Below are 17,803 nucleotides of genomic sequence, written 5' to 3' on the forward strand. Positions count from 1 at the left end.
AGAATTACTTCGGTCGATCGTCGACTGAATTTCCACCTAAATTAAATTGGTGATTGTAGTCGCTGTTTTTCACACGATCAGCCTCGGCCAATCAGAGACCGGCAGATTAAACCAACAGCATCAATCGAAGCCTTCACCCGGATCAATACGGCCGAGCACCTACCTGCTCGCCTGGGTTCACCTGTTCGATTTAAAAACATCAGAGGGAGAGGTCACCACAGTCTCCCCGGCATCACATCTAAAGGACATTAGAATAAATCGATTCAGAGCTTGTGTTTCTATTCGTACCCGCCGCCCCTGCTCCTCGGTGCGGTAGGCGTGGCGGTACAGGCAGGAGAAGACGGCGCCCGGCGGCATCAGCTCGCTGGTCTCGTTCCAGCCGTGTGTGTGGCAGAGCCGAGCGGCGTCGCCCTGACACTTCTTATACAGGACGGGGTCCAGCCTGACAGACAAACCACAGGGTTTATCATTAGTGTTACACTTCAGGTCATAGAGAAAAGCTTCAGCGTCCTGTGAAAACTAACAATATGAAGATCAAAAGTCAAGATTTAAATGTGGATTTCTGTCACAGTTCAGAGATTGAAGTCTGAGGAAACCATGTTTTTCTTTCTTTCTTTTTCTTCACATCATCTGGAGATTAATCTCACGATTCAAACCATTATCTTCACCCTCTGTTTACGCTTTGCTTTGTTCCTTTGAGTGTTGAAGAGCACACTGACCTGATCGGTTCTCGCTCTTAAAGGGACAGTTCACCCTAAAATCTGAACTATATATTGTTCCTCTTACCCGGAGTGCTATTTGTCCCTTTAAGAGCTAGAAACGATGCGCTGACATACAAATTACAACTGAATAATTCAGTGAAGTGGATCCTAAATTAAAGATATTTTTGTCAAACTAATTATCTTAAGATCAAAAGTGAACTTTAACCTTTTGTGTCCTGTTGAATATTGATGAAGTCAATAATGTTAAGAAGGTAAAAGAGACTCACTTCCAGTCTCTGGAAATGAAATACTGCAGCTCCAACAGCCGGTGTTCACAGTCCTCCACCATCTTCTCCGTGTACAGGTGCTCCATCAGGCACGACAGGATCCTACACACACACACACACACACAGGTTCATCATCTCTAGTGTGTGTGTGTGTGTGTGTGTGTGAGCGGCTCACATTGGGTCTCCGCTACGGATGTGCTTGCAGGCGGTCTGGATGACGGACTCGCAGGCCTCGTTGAGCGCGCGGTCGATCCGGTAGTCGGCTCCGGGGTCGGCAGACTGGATCAAACTCTGCAGCTGTAAAACGGTAGAGCACCGTTAAATGTCAGCATTTATATTTTTATATTTAATTTATTCATGAACAAGACGTACGAGACAATACTGTCTGATTTATGTGATAATTCATAACATTTCAGTTCATATTTTTCACTGTAAGTTTGTAACACAAAAACAGATGTTTTCATTCTCAAACATGTATTTTCTTGCAGATTATCCTCTGAACTACACTAAGAACTTTCACTAGAAAGCAGAATGTCCAGTTTGGTCTCAGCATCCATCTCTATTTCACACAAACATGGAAAGAAGAGCCGTTATAGCTTTAACTTCACACGCCTGTTTAACAACCTGAGTACAAAGTGAAGAGGCAGATGTTCACACGTTAGTGTAGGAAACCTCCGCTGGTTGAACTGAATGCTTTTAGATGGAATCAGATCACTCTTTGGAGTTATTCAGAAGAGGCAGCCCTGCTGAAGGTGGTCAGACGTCACGCTGCCTGCGTCTCTGGAACACTGGAGCTGTTACTCACGGCGCTCTGGCAGACGCCGTCCACGGTGGCGGTGCGGTCACCGCGTCCGATCCTCATCAGGCAGTGCAGCGTGCGTCCTTTGCGGTGCAGACCGGAGCAGTGCGCCTCGATCTCCGTCCGGCAGTGCAGCACGATCTCCGGACTCAGAGAGAAATCCTCCATCAGCATCCGCCGGTAGTCCAGCATCTCGCCCTGACACTCGCCGCTGACCGGACGACCTGCGCAAGATCAAACTATTACGGACACATTTCACAGCCTATTTACTTTATATGAACATAATAACAACAAACAATGTCTTCTTCTTACTTAAAGCTGCAGGGCATCGTATTAAACACAACACTGACATGTAGTCTAAGTGTAAAGCAAGGAATCTCTCTCTCTCTCTTTCTTTCTCTCTCTCTTTCTTTCTTTTTAAGGAAACAGAGGTGTAAATGCCGCCCCCCCCATCTCACCGCGGTGCACTGCAGCCTCCAGGCACAGCAGCAGGTAGGACAGCCGGGCCTCGCGGGCCCTCGGCAGGTTGGTGTCCAGGCTGCAGCGCTGCTTCCTCAGGTCCGTCTTACAGGCTTTGGCCAGAGAGTAACTGACTTTGTAGTCCTGAGAGATCAGCTTCTGACGGGTGGTCAGAGCGTCGCGGCACTGCGGAGGAAGAGGGGGGGGGGGGGGGGGGGGGGTGTTAGAGACCGAAAAATGAGCTCACCCATGATCCCAAAACACAAACCGACGGTTGGGCGTACCTTTTCTGACATGGCCTCCTCGAACTTGTGGTTGAACAGACACTTGTAGACTTTCCCTTCTCCGGCCTGAGTCTGTGGAGAGGAGCAGCAAAATATATCACCACATACGTCATCGTTTGCTCGTTATCGGAACAAACTTGTAAACATGTTGTCATGGAATATGGTGGAAGGTTTTTCCAACTGGCCAAGGATGTAGAAACTGTTGACAGGTTTTCTTAAAAGGGAAAGTTCACCAACTTCTATGTGTATGTCCAATCAGTTGATGTTAATGTAGTCAATGAGGAGTGATGTAGAGACCTGTCAATCAGCGTGTAGCCCCGCCCTAAAGCATCCCCTGCTTTATGGTCTGTGTGACTCTAAATGGACCATAATGTACTAAATGAACATCATGCTGTATTGAAGAAGACTTGAAACTAGAGATTGAGACATAAACTCATGTTTACAATGTTTACTGAGGTAATAAATCAAGAGAGAAGTAGAGTCATTTTCTCATAGACTTCTATACAACCAGAGGAGTCGCCCCCTGGTGGACACTAGAGAGAATGCAACTTTAACACACTTCTTCATCGGCTTTACTCGGCAGAACCGGAGGTTTGCATTGGTGTTTTGCTGCAGAACAATTAACATAGTAAGAGAACATAAAAAGCAAGAACTGTAACAGGGAAGAAATATGATAAAAATACGATAAAAATATGTATACTCGTGCCTTTTCTAACAGCCAGAAGTTAGCGTGAATGGTTTGATTGAATTATAGCTGCTGATGAAACTGAATTTGATACCCAATAATGTGTCATTTCAAATTGATCTGAATGTAGAAACCATTGTTTGTTGTCTTTATATATGTCATATCTTTTAAAAAGTCTTCCTCACGTTCTGACAGAATCTCTCGCGGTCGTCTCTGCAGGAGAAGTAAAGATGTCGGTCGAGGTGAAAGTCGTCCGACGACAGCTCCGCCACCCGCAGGATCGCCCTCTTACACTCCTCTCCGATTGGACGAACGTGATCCTGCTGCTCCGCCTCCCTCACCAGCGCCTTCTCCAGACAGGCGATGACCTCACCCTGGGAGTGGACGTCCTGACGAGAACACGAGGAAGAGCGAGTTAGAGAGAACGAGAACGCAAAACCACAACCAAAGAGAACAATTAAGAATTTTAGGGATCTAAAAAAACAGACGACCATTCAGAGACATCACATTGATCAAATTCAAGATCTTCATCTGTAACTGTGCTGAACTAGTGGCTTTAAACACAATGATTAGACATGGAAAAATGATGTTTCGGTGCTCCCGCTCCTTATGCTAAGCTAAGCTATGCTAAGTGGTTGAAAGCTGTCCAGTTACTAGCTTTTCCAAGTTTCAAAGAGTGATCTTTCATGCACAGAACCAGTAGAACCAAACTCCACTTTGATTGCATAATCAGCACTTTCTCCTTCGTAGTTTTACACACTCACACACACACACACACACACACACACACACACACACACACACCTTGTGTCCCACGTTGATGCTGCCGCAGTGCAGGCTGTTGATGTCCTCTTTACATTTGTCCATGAAGCCACAGATGAGTCTGTAGTCGCTGAAGACGATGCTGGTCATCTTGGTGATGTACTGGTTACACTGGTACTCGCTGACGTTGCCGCGGTGATCCACCAGGCAGGACACCAGGTAGCCCCTCCCCCGCTCCTCCTCGTTACACTCCTTTATCTGGAGGTATGTGAAAGTGTTTAACTTCCCCTAACGGACGCTCATTTGTCTCTGTGATGATTTTGAAAATAGTTTTTACGAAGGAGACATACAGTTGAAATAGATTTTGCTGTAATAACTCAATAACTCCATTAAACTTGAGCCTCGTCCGCGCTGCACACTGACCTCAGCGATGGTGCTCTTGCAGACCACCGTGGCCACCGACTCAAACTTTGGATCTGTGGTCAGATTGAGTTTATAGTTCCACAGCAGCTGAGAGAGAGAGAGAGAAAACATTACAGTTTCACACCGTAGAGACGTCTGCATGTCTGTCCAGCTGTTCACCTCATCCACTTCACACTCTGAAGATCTACGGAAGATAATTATGAGTAGTTTGTTGTAAAATCACTGTTTGAGACGGGACCACTATGAACTGTTACACCGCAGAACGGCATGCTGGTTACAGCTCCCTCTCCGTTGCTCGCTGCAGTCATAGAGCGTTTATAAGAAGTGGGCGTCGTCATCGTGACGTCACTCGTTGGTTTGTGGACTGATGTTTTGAAGCCTCGAGTTTGGCGACTTGGCCGTCGCCATCTTGGCTTTTTGCAACCAGTGAACAGGAAGTGACCATATCTGGACTGAGGAGGAGTGACGTAGAGACGCCGTATACGTCTCTGTTCGAGACCTGTCAATCACTGTGTAGCCCCGCCCTAAAGCATCCCCTGCTTTATGGTCTGTGTGACTCTAAATGGACCATAATGTACTAAATGAACATCATGCTGTATTGAAGAAGACTTGAAACTAGAGATTGAGACATAAACTCATGTTTACAATGTTTACTGAGGGAATAAATCAAGAGAGAAGTAGAGTCATTTTCTCATAGACTTCTATACAACCAGAGGAGTCGCCCCCTGGTGGACACTAGAGAGAATGCAGCTTTAACACATGAAGCTTTGACTTCACTCTTCAGACCCGGAGGTTGTCGCCTGGCTCAACAGTACATTTAAAAACAGATGAACAAAGACAGACCGGAGATGTTTTATCACAACAATCTCAAACATTTCAAGCTTTCAGAATTAACGTGTTTGTTCCGCTACATAGCCTGGTCCCAAACAGCTAGCTGTTAGCTAATGACGCGTTCACTCTAGGACGCAACAACGTCGTGGCAGGTGTATTCCTCCCTGTTCCCAACAGGAGTGCTCTGAACGGGTGGTGCACTAGTGTCTAAATGAACAGATAAAACAAATAAGTGACAAAATAAATGGTATTGAATTGCATTATGACAAATGACGAATTCCTGGAGTTTGACCCACGCTAGCATATGTCGGCCTCTGCTGCTTACATTTAGACAATTCCTTTTTTAAATCTGTCTCTTGCAAGTCGCACAACTATAAACACAAGGCTTTGTAGCTGCAGAGCCTCTTTAGCTCAGTGCTGACCGTGCAGATCGGCTCACAGCGTCCCGAAAACTAACGACCGTCGTTTTGCATCGCTGCGATTCTGTGAAGACGTTTCCAAACGTCTCTCTCGTCTCCAGATTCTCGTCTCTTTCTGTCCTTTTGTATTGTTGCGTTTATTGTTTTCCTGGCAGCGATTCTCCAGCTGCAACCGATAACAGCTGCAGACAGTCAGACCGCCCAGAAAATAACTGTGTGTGTGTGTGTGTGACATGTAAATTGCAGCCGGTGCTGTAATAAAGACGGTCCAAGTGGTCCATTAACCTTGTGGCGTTTCATAAACCCGCCTGCTGTTAACTGCAGTGAACTCTGAACTCTGAAGGTTTATCATCCAGAGAAACGAGCTTCAGGAACGTTTGTGAAGCTCGTCAGTTATGATTTACTGAAGATTCTTCTTCTGCAGCAAAACTACAGAGTCGAAGTCCTGCATTCACAATGTGGCTTAAAGTCACAGTGAGGAACTTTGATCTGGTCCTGAACCAGTCTCAGTGTAGTCCTGATCCTCTATGAACCAGTCTCAGTGTAGTCCTGATCCTCTATATGAACCAGTCTCAGTGTAGTCCTGATCCTCTATATGAACCAGTCTCAGTGTAGTCCTGATCCTCTATATGAACCAGTCTCAGTGTAGTCCTGGTCCTCTACAGACCTCCATCAGTACAGAGACCATCAGAGAGAAGATGGTCTGTTTCTATAGAGTTGTTCTTGATGCTCGTCATCGGAGCCACCGGGTCGGATTCTGGTGAAACCAGATGAACTCATGCAGGTTCACCAGAACCTCCTTCAGCTCAGACTCCAGCAGAGACCGGTCCACCGTGGACAGACCCAGATCCTCCAACAGAGACCGGTCCACCGTGGACAGACCCAGATCCTCCAGCAGAGACCGGTCCACCGTGGACAGACCCAGATCCTCCAGAGACCGGTCCACCGTGGACAGACCCAGATCCTCCAGAGACCGGTCCACCGTGGACAGACCCAGATCCTCCGGCAGAGACCGGCCCACCGTGGACAGACCCAGATCCTCCAGAGACCGGTCCACTGTGGACAGACCCAGATCCTCCAGAGACCGGTCCACCGTGGACAGACCCAGATCCTCCGGCAGAGACCGGTCCACCGTGGACAGACCCAGATCCTCCAGCAGAGACCGGTCCACCGTGGACAGACCCAGATCCTCCAGCAGAGACCGGTCCACCGTGGACAGACCCAGATCCTCCAGCAGAGACCGGTCCACCGTGGACAGACCCAGATCCTCCAGCAGAGACCGGTCCACCGTGGACAGACCCAGATCCTCCAGCAGAGACCGGTCCACCGTGGACAGACCCAGATCCTCCAGCAGAGACCGGTCCACCGTGGACAGACCCAGATCCTCCAGCAGAGACCGGTCCACCGTGGACAGACCCAGATCTGGCTTCTTCTTACAGTAACGTCAACTACAAAATGCTAAAGTTAAGTACAAGTACCCAAAAATTCTACTTACGTAAAGTACTTGAGTAAATGTACTTAGTTATATTCCACCACTACAATCAAACGTGTAAACGTGTACAAACAGATTCTCTTTCTCTCCTTTGAATCATCTGAAGAATAACTCAATGTTTCGGAGGACGATACTTACGTGGTTACAGTCAGGAGAGATCTCAGATTCCTGCAGAGAGACGAGAGAGAAAGAGGTCAAAGGTCACACTCGGGTCAAGGATGTAATGCTAGAAAATAGGAAAGAAACGCCGAGGGGGGGGGGGGGGGGGGGACACTTGCGAGGCACAGTATGTGTGTGCATGTGACACATTAAAGAGAGACACACAAACACTTAACATATGGTCCTCCCACACAGGACAACATCCCTTCGTATGTCACATACGAACACAGCAGCAGCAGCTCGTCAGACTCTCCCACAACATCCTCGACTATCAGAGGAAAACGCAACAGAGAAGCTTCTCTTACACTTTGCAGTAAAACATAAATAAAAAAGACATGAAAGCTGAGACAGAGACAAACGGAGACACTGGTTTATAAACCGTCGTTTCCACTCAAAGTTTCAGAGGCAGAGGAACGAGGAAACAGACCCTCAGCGCCTCCAGCATCAGAACGACCAAATGAGTGAAACTATGAGTTATTGATTAACGAAGGCTCTGTTCCATTCACATCAAAAGGCTTCTGAAAGGAGATTAATGGAGAGGACGGATCAAAGCGGTAACAGCGGTTAATTGTGTCTGGGTAATGGGTGGGAGTAACGTGACAAAATATCACAGAGAAGCTAATGTGACACACTGAGAAGTCGGCAGTGTGAGACCAAACCTCTGTCCGCTTGAGCCAACAAAAGCTGTGTTGTACATTTACTCTCGCCGTCTCGCCGGTTGAACAAAATGTCTTTGTGGTCCGCGGCACCAGAACCGTACCAGCTTTCTTTCATCAGGGAACACAAGTGACTTTATAAGTGACTATATGTAGAGTGAAAATGAGCTACTGCCATCCATCTTCAGCCTCTTTTTAGCTCATCGGTTGGGTTATTTTACGGCACATTCGCTGGTTTGTTTCAGTCTCAGTGCTCTTATGAACCAACGGAACGCTTCCTGCTGCAGCAGACACAGTTAAGAGACCAGCTGGTGAACAAAGCGGAGCTTTTAGCAGCGAAAGAGACTCAAGAGTTGGTGGAGAACAAACAAAGAGCGAACCAGACAGGTGCACTTCCGCCACGTCTAGACGCCATTATTATAGCAGCTGGCCTACAAGGCTGCAGACTATTTATTTATTTTTTGGGCCACTACCGGCCGGGGGTCGGTTCAGAGTAGTGAGTGAGCAGTCAGCATTCAATGGTCGTATAAAAACCAGAACATAAAAGGTGTTTAAAGAAAGTGCGAGTCCTTGAGCATGCAGCCATAACTGGAGAGTTTGCGGCTGCACAATGAGCGGTTCGCCGCGGACGGACACAGAGGTGCACAGTCACTCACGCACACATGTAGCCGATAGCATAATCCTCCCGGTGGAGAAAATAATAATGTAACCGTAATGGTTTGCGTGGTGCCGTTTTGGTTTTTACACCCAAATTTAAAGTGCATGTTCTTTTTATTAAGTTGTAAATAATAAACCATTTGAGGACTTGAGGCAAATGGAAGCAGCCAAATAAAACAAATAACACATGTTACCAAAAAATTCAAAATAACACTGTACTGAAATTAATAAAAGGCCGAAGACTGATAATTATTACCAAAGGAAAAAGTATTATGAGAACAAAAGATTCGGCTTTGAAACATTCTTTTTTATTTGTTGACAAATTCACAAACGAATACATTTCCTCTTTCTCGTTTTCGTGTGTCATTTACTTGTTATATATTTGTTCTTATTTCTGTCTTTGTGCCGCTCTGTCTTGTCTCATCTTACATCAGTGTGACAGCTGTGACGTCCATGATGTCACAGGCCTGTTGGCGCTGAGGCGAAGCGACTTCCTGTCCAGCAGTTAGTTTATAACCATCCTCAGGGCACAAACCAGCACAAATAAAGACTCAAACTGAAGTGAAACCGAACGCTGCTTTACTGCCAGTTAGCTGGGCTGTGTGTGTGTGTGTGTGTGTGTGTGTGTGTGTGTGAGTGCGTGCGTGCGTGCGTGCGTGCGTGCGTGCGTGCGTGTGTGTGTGTGTGTGTGTCTTTCCCTGGAGAAGAGGCAGATTTATAAGAGCCATTTACCTCTTCAGGAGGCCACAGCTGTTCATAGAGTTGAAGCGATGTAATTATCTCAGTAAAGAGGGCATCGCTCAAAGGCCGCTGGAGGAGTGTGTGCGTGTGTGTGTGTGTGTGTGTGTGTGTGTGTGCGTGTGTGTGTGTCCGTAACACTTACGCATTTATAAGCAGTGAATGAAATCGGATTGAAGTGATGGTTCGAAGGGAAATAAATTTAAACATAAATTCAAATCGATTATCTTTAAATTAAAATATTTCAATGTTTCAGATTTTGTGGCGTCTAAGACGGCGTTTAACGACGTCACAACATCCACTCTGACACAACTGGTGAGTTATCCAAGTCTCATGAATCCAGTCGAATGTTCACCACTTCACTTAAGTTAGGTTGAGTAAAAGATCGTGAAATACTTAGTTAGGTTTAGTAAAAGATCGTTAAATACTTAGTTAGGTCGAGTAAAAGATCGTGAAATACTTAGTTAGGTTTGAGAAAAGATCGTTTAATACTTAGTTACGTTTAGTAAAAGATCGTTTAATACTTAGGTTGAGTAAAAGATCGTTAAATACTTAGTTAGGTTGAGTAAAAGATCGTGAAATACTTAGTTAGGTTGAGTAAAAGATAGTTAAATACTTAGTTAGGTCGAGTAAAAGATCGTTAAATACTTAGTTAGGTTTAGTAAAAGATCGTGAAATACTTAGTTAGGTTGAGTAAAAGATCGTTAAATACTTAGTTAGGTCGAGTAAAAGATCGTTAAATACTTAGTTAGGTTTAGTAAAAGATCGTTAAATACTTAGTTAGGTTTAGTAAAAGATCGTTTAATACTTAGTTAGGTTTAGTAAAAGATCATTTAATACTTAGTTAGGTTTAGTAAAAGATCGTGAAATACTTAGGTTTGAGAAAAGATCGTTAAATACTTAGTTAGGTTTGAGAAAAGATCGTTTAATACTTAGTTACGTTTAGTAAAAGATCGTTAAATACTGAGTTACGTTTAGGCAACAAAATGACTTTGGTTTAGTAGAGATCGTGAAATGGTTTGCGTTAAAATAAAAAGTGGCGTTACTTATGTACGGAGGTTACATGACAAACTAATCAACGTTTTACTCGTTTCACACAGCAGTCCTGTTTGTTCATTAAAATATTACGAATCAACTAAACTAATTGTTAAAAGGCAAAACAACCAATTAGTCCACTAATCACATTAGAGAGGGCAGCTCTATATGTATCTTTGCTAAAATAAAAAACTTCTGCATAAACCGAACTGGCACGGATGAAACTCTTTATTCATCAGGACTTTTCACTGTTTTTGATTCTTTGTTCACCACGAGGCATGAAAAGGATTACAGGGTGAGTAACTTGTATATATCTTATATATATATTTATATATATATGTACATGTAATTGATATATATCCGTGACACAAAAAAATATTTGTTTTGATTTTTCAATCACAAAGAGAGGCAGGAAGTCTTCACCCTGTTGGTCACCTGACAGCTGGAGGGCTTCGCTCCTCCTTCAGGTTGATTATTACCTCGCTGAGTCTGCAGCCGAGGAGGGAAAACCTCAAACCACATGAAACCTTTCCCTCCACAACAATAGTTCGGTGTTAAGCTGCTTTTTAAACAGGTGGCGGTTTCTAGTACATAAGCCTGCAACTTCCGTCGTTTTTCATTGTAGATCAATGCATTTTGTTGCAACTATACAATTAGATATTTACTTTATAAAATGTCAAAAACCATCACGAGTTCCCAGAGACACTCAGTTTATGATTATAAACCGTCACCTGATTTATTTTATCCTGGCAGTGCAGACTTTAACAGAGACTGAGTAAATGAATTATGAAAAATACAAATAATTAACTAAATGTTCAGGGGCCATTGGGGGGGGGGGGGGGGGGGCTAAATCTGAACTGCAGCTTGTTGATGCCGGGGTCGTTAAATAACATCTAAACCTAAGATGTTAAATAAATAAATAACTCAGCAGTGAAACAGCACTATATTTAGTTTATAAGTCAAACTCTCCTAAACGCCTGTAATTACTTTGTTTATAAAGCGTTGATCTGACTCCAATAATGCATCATATAGTGGAGCCGGTTCTGCTGCAGTAAAACAATGTTTTGCAAAGTTACAAAAATAAATATAAAAAAAACCTGCAGATATTTGTAAAAGTGTGAACAGTTACTCATGATTTGTACCATTTGCACATTTAGTATAAATAAAATATTTGTAGCTTCTGGAGGAATGAAATCAAGAGGAGAATGTGGATTTGTATCGTGCCCTAAATCAACCTGCGTGTGTATGTGTGCGCGTGTGTTTGTGTGCGTGTGACGCAGGTGAGGATGTTCACATCTGCACCAGTGTCCCGCTGTGTGGATGTAAACCACCGGTGCGACACACCCAGCAGATGCCCATCACCTCACCGCTGCGCACCCCGCTAGCTCACTCACCCGGGCGGCCGCTTACCTCTCTGCGGTCCTGCAGGCACTCCAGCACGGCCAGGTTGTTGGTCCACGTGTGCTTGGGACAGAGGCGGGACAGGTCCTCCCGGCAGGCCTCCTCCTCCGACAGCTTCCAAGCGGTCGCCCTTCGAGGCTGAGAGGCCCCAGCGACGACAGCAGCAGCAGCATCGGCGGAGGAGGAGGCGGCAGCGGCGGCAGGTGCATCGTTGGCCGGGGGATCCGCGGCTCTGAGGCCGGTTGGAGAGTTGGGCGGCTCGGCCGGGCCTCCGGCAGCCTTCGAGCCGAGGACGGAGCCGAAGCAGCCGCAGAGACACACGGACGTCAACAGCAGCGGCAGCAGCTGAGAGTAACTGTATGCCGCCATCTTCGCACCACTGACAAGCTGGTACTGATGATGAGGCTGCATCACTTCCGGTCAGAGAGTTCACAATAAAAGCGTTTTGTCCAGAAGAAATATTCAACTTCCGGTCATTGTATTTAAATTGTTTGTCTACCGATTATTTTAATATTTTACTCTAATGGGTTGTAAGCTGTATAAGTCATCTTAGTTTTAAGTAAAAGTTTCCTACCGCTGTAATAAATAAATCATTTACCACCAATAAATAAAAAATCCTGCATTGAAAAATACTTTTACAAGCGAAGAAGAAAGACAAATAATACAGTAGGGTTTAACAGACTGTTCTGGATTCACAATTCCACGCTATCTTTTTATATATTTACATCATTTATTAATTTACAATAAGGCTATTTTGAACCAGAACAGCTTTGATTTGTGTTTTGGTTTAGCTTCGACTTATTTTCGACTTATTTTGCTGTTATTGTTTTATTTTCTTTACTTTTGTTTTGATGGTACAAATGTGAAATGTGGTTTATCGTAAAAGCTGCGAAAACTAGATTTGAAACTATACTGGAAGAGCATTCATGTGTGTGCGTGTGCGTGTGCGTGCGTGCGTGCGTGCGTGTGTGTGTCCTCCCCGTTTGAGCAGCTGAGTAAAAGGGGAACCAGTCAGCAACAACTCCTCCCAGTTTAGAGCTGACAGCTGTTGGGAGGATTCTTCTGGTTCACCACCAGCCAAACATCCATCCCGCTGTCAGAGTTAGTCCTTTTATTTTGAAGGTATTTTATATTTTCTTTGACTTTAAGTCACACATTTGTCTTATTAAGCTGCAATTGCTTTCTAACATAACAGATTTGTTACATCTCTTTGTGGTTATGCAGAAAGCAGTCCATGTCTCTGCAGATCCCGAACAATCGGGACCTCGTCTCTGGGAAACAGTTTTTCTTTGTGGATGTCTTTATATTCACTGAATGAATCTCTGCTGAGTTCCCACTAAATTCTGTTGAATGAATGAAACAAACAGATGCAAAAGGAGCCGTTAGCTGTTCCAGACTTCAGCTGAGCTGACTCACAGGAAAACAAGCGACAGCAGAGAAATGCCTCCACGGTTCAGTTTGTCTCTGTTGAACATCATCTTTTATTTTCTCAGATGTCAGACTTTGTGTTCAGATATCAGAGTTGAGTGATGAATTATGTTCAGTCTATTGGCTGAAGTATCAGTCATCTCAGTCATTTCCTAAAACAGCTGGTCACGACAGTTTATATTTGTAGGAAACAGGAGGAAATAGCAATTTGTTGGGGGACTATTTTAAGCGGCGGATGAATCCATATTTTCGGCAGCAGGATGGTGAATGTGAGCTCTATCAGGCTGTGATATACACACACACACACACACACACACACACACGCATTACTTATTAGAATATAATACTTTTAACCAGAACAACTTAAGATCAAACGAACCCTAAAGACTGGACTAAATACGTCATCAGGCTCCCTCATTGTCTGAGGATGCTTCCAGAAAAAAAAGATTCCTGAAGTGTTTGTTTCAGGCTCAGCTGCTGCCGTCGACCCCTCGGTCAGGAGTTCAACCGACAACTGCTGCTGGTCCACCTCTCTCTCTCACACACACACACACACACACACACACACACACACACACACACTACACACACACACACACATACACACACACACACACACACACACATACACACACACTCTACACACATACACACACACACATACACACACACACATACACACACTACACACACACACACACACACACATACACACACATACACACACACACTACACACACACACATACACACACACACACACACACACACACACACATACACTACACACACACACACACACACACTACACACACACACACACACTACACACACACACACACACACACACACACTACACACACACACACACTACACACACACACACACACACACACACACTACACACACACACACACACTACACACACACACACACACAGACACACACACACCACACACACACACACACACATACACACACACACACACATACACTACACACACACACACACACACACTACACACACACACACACACACACACACCACACACACACACACACTACACACACACACACACACTACACACACACACACACACAGACACACACACACTACACACACACACACACACACATACACACACACACACACACACACACACATACACTACACACACACACACACACACACTACACACACACACACACACACTACACACACACACACACACACACACTACACACACACACACACACACACACACACACACTACACACACACACACTACACACACACACACACACACACTACACACACACACACACACACACACACACACACACACACACACATATAAGGAGAGATGGAGCTGTGGTATTTCCATTCATCTCTCAGGAATCAGCCGCGGTCATGGCGGAGTAAGTCTTGCTCTGAACTGAGGAGATTTTATATGAAATCTCACGGAATCAATAATTCTTAATAATTGTTTTTGTTTCTCTCCAGGAAAAAGATGTCGTCGGGCCGGAGGAATCAGCTCAAGGTATAAGTATGACATGCGTTGATGAAGGACTTTCTGTATTCCTCCCGGGTAAAAAGGATAAACACTGCATGTCTCAAAATGTTCTGAAATAACTATTTAAACTATTAATCGTTATAAAAAGAAGATGAATTAACCTGATCATGAAAAAGTTGCAGCCGTATAGTTTATATCAGACTGAAGGAGCACATTCGATGATTGTAAAGGTCTTCCTTTGAACGTTGTTTTTTATTTAACGGATGAGAAAGAATATCAGATTTTCTTACATAATTAGTTTGATATTATTTATTTATCGAGCCAGGATGTTGATGAAGAATGTCAGATTTAATATTTTACATGAAGGCAACACAGAACCAACATTTAGAGGACGAAAAAGAAAGAAACTAAATGTGAGCAGAGCTTTAAAGATGATTTTTTCCCTCAAAAAACTGATCGAGAGATTAAAGTAGGACTGGTGAGAAAGAGGTCATTTCATTTCTCCACAATGGTTTGTATCAAGATGTTTTCTGGTAATCAATAAATAGGTTTATTATACATTTGTGTGAATTAAATACTTGACAAATGAAAAGCATTGAGTATTCTCTCATTTAATTAAGAACTTAAGTGCAAAAATATTCAGATCTTCTGAGAAGTTAGTGTTGCTATTATCAAGTCAGACAATTTCTCGATGTTATGATTCCATTGAAAGATGATGAATCATCACATTGAGTTATCGTCCAGTCCCAGAATAAAAGCATTTTTCTGTCCCAAATCTTTTTATTTTTCGGGGCAATGAACGTTTCAGAAAGGCTTTATTGTTTCCCATTTGCTCATGCAAGGAATTCTGCTTGGTGACGATAAACAGTGTGACAGCTCAAGATAGAGTTTACGAATCATAAATATGAACTTTTACAATATAATATGACAAACAAACAAGTTAAGAGTTTGTTGAAACAAGTGTTATTAATGTATTTCTGTTCTGTGACAAACTAACTAACTCTCTTCCTCCTCCTCCTGCTCCTCCTCTTCCTCTTCCTTCTCCTCCTCTTCTTCCTCTTCCTCCTCCTCCTTTTCTTCCTCTTCCTCCTCCTCCCGCTCCTCCTCTTCCTTCTCCTCCTCCTCTTCCTCTTCCTCCTCCTCCTCATCCTGCTCTTCCTCAGACCTTGCTGCTGCAGATCGGTGAGGCGATGCTGGAGGAGGCGGTGCGGGAGGCTGAGCAGCAGAAGATCAAGCACATGGAGGAGAGCTGCCCTGGTTTCTTCCTCCCAGGATGCATGCATGAGCTCCAGGTAAACCTCCTCCTCCGTCACCCTGAGGCCCCGTGGAGGCCAGAAACAATCAAACATGGCCGATGTTTGTGGAGATAAATGCATCGCTGCTCTTTCCCCTCACTTTGAACACACACTATTTGTTTACCTTTTACAACAGCTCCCATCTTTGCCCCTGGTGCCTCATGGGAAAACAAGAATCCCATGAGAGCTTGATGCTAAACTAACAAAGCCCACAGCTGTTGCCATGCTCTATATATTCAATGAAGGTGTGTGATAGTGGGAAACAACAGGAAATGACATGAAACGTGTGTTTCCTGTTTTGTATCAAAAGATAATTAAACAAACAGTGACAGAAAATTGAAATGTTGAGTAAACTTGATCCCCAGCTGAAGGCTCATCTTCCTCTCTCTCTCTCTCTCTCTCTCTCTCTCTCTCTCTATCTGTCTCTCTCTCTCCTCTCTCTCTCTCTCTCTCTCTCTCTCTCTCTCTCTCTATCTGTCTCTCTCTCTCTCTCTCTCTCTCTCTCTATCTGTCTCTCTCTCTCTCTCTCTCTCTCTCTCTCTATCTGTGTCTCTCTCTCTCTCTCTCTCTCTCTCTCTCTCTCTCTCTCTCTCTCTCTCTCTCTATCTGTCTCTCTCTCTCTCTCTCTCTCTCTCTCTCTCTCTCTCTCTCTCTCTCTTCTGACCGAAAATCAGGATTTTTGCCGGAAACTTCACAAGCAGATCGATTTGGTGGACGAGGAGCGATACGACATGGAGGTCAAAGTGACAAAGACCAACAAGGAGGTACGTTGTTTTCAGAGTCTCACTTCCTGCCACAGATCTTTTGGTACGATAAAGATAATTAATATTTTTTGTATTACTGAAATGTCAGCCGACTGGTTTAACACATCTACAGGCTTTACGTGTCAATTATCGTCTCATAATCAAATAGTATTTTTTTTTTCATTGTGTGACAGAAACAAAGCACAATAAAACACAAGTTTAGCCCATATCTCCTTGAAACAGACCGATTGGTCTGAGTAACTAAGTCTTCTCCGTCAGATCGACGACCTGAAGCTCAAGGTTCAGGATCTGAAGGGGAAGTTTAAGAAGCCGGCCCTGAAGAGGGTGCGGATGTCGGCGGATGCCATGCTGGCCGCTCTGCTGGGCTCCAAACACAAAGTGTCCATGGACCTGAGGGCCAACCTGAAGCAGGTCAAGAAGGAGGTGAAGGACGAGGTGGGTGCTTTCAAACTTCACGTTCGACAATTACATTTATTTTTGGTATGAATGAATCCTCTGATTTCTGTGGTTTCATCTCTGAAATCAAACTTGGATGAAATAAAAGCATGAATAGAACCCGTCTGCTTCTCTTTGCACATGTTTCCTTGCAGGAGAAGCCGACGGGCGACTGGAGGAAGAGCATCGAAGACAGGGCAGGGATGGACGGCAGGAAGAAGATGTTCGAGACTGAGGCGTAGACAGCAGCGTGTTGTTCTTCTGTCAACCAGTTTCATCCATTTCAGTGTTATGTGAGTCTATGTTGCTGTCTTTGATGATAGAATAAATATATCATGTGGTGCTTTAGTGGGTCTCATGGCAATAATTTGATGAATCGTGAAATAGATGTTGGGTGCTCCAGAACACTAGTGAGTTGGGGAAATCAAGGTTACAATGTTTACTGAGGTAATCAAGTGGGAAGTAACTCATTTTTCTCATAGACTTCTACACAACCAGGCAGAAACCTCCGGTTCTGCCGAGTGAAGCCAAAGCTTCATGTCTTAAACCTGCATTCTCTCTATTTCTAATAAAAATAATA

General features: G+C 44.3%; 2 protein-coding genes across 2 annotated transcripts in view; one reads left to right on the top strand and one right to left on the bottom strand.

Annotated features, from left to right (window-relative positions):
* The window catches only part of LOC306794826 (Golgi apparatus protein 1-like), a 22,960-nt gene extending 10,800 nt beyond the window's left edge, over positions 1 to 12,160 (bottom strand). Inside the window, exons 1-11 of the mRNA XM_079293048.1 lie at positions 11,798 to 12,160; positions 7,281 to 7,310; positions 4,401 to 4,487; positions 4,020 to 4,235; positions 3,401 to 3,604; positions 2,531 to 2,602; positions 2,246 to 2,432; positions 1,794 to 2,011; positions 1,164 to 1,285; positions 989 to 1,090; positions 289 to 442 (exon numbers count right to left, since the gene is read on the bottom strand). Coding sequence (XP_079149174.1) covers positions 289 to 442; positions 989 to 1,090; positions 1,164 to 1,285; positions 1,794 to 2,011; positions 2,246 to 2,432; positions 2,531 to 2,602; positions 3,401 to 3,604; positions 4,020 to 4,235; positions 4,401 to 4,487; positions 7,281 to 7,310; positions 11,798 to 12,157 — 1,752 coding nt within the window. The 5' untranslated portion in view covers positions 12,158 to 12,160. The remainder of the gene's footprint in view (positions 1 to 288; positions 443 to 988; positions 1,091 to 1,163; positions 1,286 to 1,793; positions 2,012 to 2,245; positions 2,433 to 2,530; positions 2,603 to 3,400; positions 3,605 to 4,019; positions 4,236 to 4,400; positions 4,488 to 7,280; positions 7,311 to 11,797) is intronic.
* A 2,466-nt stretch (positions 12,161 to 14,626) lies between these two features.
* On the top strand, positions 14,627 to 17,465 carry LOC306794057 (troponin I, fast skeletal muscle-like; the record flags this gene model as incomplete). The annotated part of the gene is made up of 6 exons (XM_079291927.1): positions 14,627 to 14,634; positions 14,720 to 14,756; positions 15,893 to 16,021; positions 16,699 to 16,788; positions 17,047 to 17,223; positions 17,379 to 17,465. The coding sequence occupies 6 exons, from the start codon at positions 14,627 to 14,629 to the stop codon at positions 17,463 to 17,465; spliced, it is 528 nt and encodes a 175-aa protein (XP_079148053.1).
* Between the last annotated feature and the right edge of the window lie 338 nt (positions 17,466 to 17,803).

This window comes from Melanostigma gelatinosum, assembly GCF_949748355.1.
Source record: "Melanostigma gelatinosum genome assembly, chromosome: 2".
NCBI lineage: Eukaryota > Metazoa > Chordata > Actinopteri > Perciformes > Zoarcidae > Melanostigma > Melanostigma gelatinosum.